At 33.4% G+C, this 1,636-nt stretch overlaps 1 protein-coding gene across 1 annotated transcript in view; it reads right to left on the bottom strand.

Annotated features, from left to right (window-relative positions):
* The window catches only part of LOC107625489 (cytochrome P450 72A15), a 3,814-nt gene extending 2,616 nt beyond the window's left edge, over positions 1-1,198 (bottom strand). Inside the window, exon 1 of the mRNA XM_016328136.2 lies at positions 690-1,198. Within this exon, the coding sequence (XP_016183622.1) occupies positions 690-975 (286 nt within the window). The 5' untranslated portion in view covers positions 976-1,198. The remainder of the gene's footprint in view (positions 1-689) is intronic.

Raw genomic sequence — 1,636 nt, forward strand, 5'->3', positions numbered from 1 at the left:
GGTAGGGCCTCGTAACTTACAACCTCCATGACCAAATCTGTTTATAGTTATTACTTATTATAAACAAGTTCATATCCACAACTTTTGTTGAGTTATCCAGACTCCAATCATATCCGAAGGCATATGACAAAGCTTTTTTTTTTAATTAATCTATTTGATATGCCTGAATACCAAAATGATAATACCAACTTCACCTGCATTATTGCTTAAGTAACAATATTAAACATAATTCATGACTATAAAAGCAGTAGACATACCTACTACCCACTTAAAAAAGAAATAATATTAAAATTATATTGTTTTCTTTTTAAATTAGGTTATAAAAATGTAATATTTCTTTTATGATAGGGCCAATACATAGTGTCATCAGATATGAAGTGACATTTTTCATATTGGCTTCATCCTAATTTGGATAGTTGTGTGGTGGTGGTGGTTGAATTATGGGGAGCCATGAAATTTGACTTTATGGCTGCGGTGTTTTGGTTCATTCTAATTGAGTATTTGTTTGGGTGTTATACTGTTATTAAATCAATAAAAAAAAAATTTTTCATAAAAAAATTTTTTTAGTCTACTCACCAAACGGTGAGCGCTTGATAACTCAAAAATAGGAAAAAATAAATATATAAATAAATAAAATTAAAATTAAAAAAAAAAAACAATTAAGAGAGAGAAGCAGAAAAGATGCATACCGTGTTTGTTGATGGTGTAACAGAAGAAGGAAAAGATACGAGGAACAATATCATCTGAGAGTTGGTTCATGGGTTTGGAAGTGGCTTCTGTTCCCATCTTCACCATTTCCAAAATATCCCCAACAAAGGGCCTGTATGAATTACCATTGAGCCCTTGCTCTCTTAGCAACCTCTCAAGCCTCATTGGCCTCAGCCATAACCAGTTCACCACCTTCCATGCCCAATACACCACAGCAACTGTCAGTGCTATTCTTGCACCTGTGATCATGGCCCATGTTGCTTCCATTTGGTCTTTTCCAATGCAACAAAAGTCAGCGACCACGAGAGAAAACAGAGAGTGATTGTTTCTGTTTTTTTTTTTTTGGTTCTGGATTGTCTTTGTTTAGATAATGAATTCACCTTTCAAATTTTAAGAAAATAATAAATGCTACATTTAATTTTTGGGTCAATGATCAAAGTTTTGGTTTTCCATCCGTATCCCTTACTCCGCAGGACAAAAATTAATCCATGGTTATAATAGTTGTAAAAATCGAACCGAATCGGCCAATTCGACTAAAAAATCGACATGAATCTATGAAAAGTGAAAAAATCGATCAAATTCAATAAAAACCGACAAAAACCAATCCAACCGATTCGGTTTGATAATTTGCCACTCTATGGTGCTCCATAGTGCACCTCCCCCTGTGATCCAGTGGGGTCTACGGTCCTCAACATGCCATTTGTCATCTTGTTAGGGTGTGTTATTTTGAAAAAGTCTAAAATGGTAGAATTAGGATTTGAACATGGGACCTATTGTTTACAACGTCTTCTAATTACCACTCTAAATATTAATATTGTGATTAAAGTTATCTATTTTGATACTAGTATTGAAATTTACTGATAGGAAAAGTATAGGTAACCAACAATATTTTTGAACAATGTGTGAACAATGTGAATTAATAGGGTTA

This window comes from Arachis ipaensis, chromosome B02 (assembly GCF_000816755.2).
Source record: "Arachis ipaensis cultivar K30076 chromosome B02, Araip1.1, whole genome shotgun sequence".
Taxonomy (NCBI): domain Eukaryota; kingdom Viridiplantae; phylum Streptophyta; class Magnoliopsida; order Fabales; family Fabaceae; genus Arachis; species Arachis ipaensis.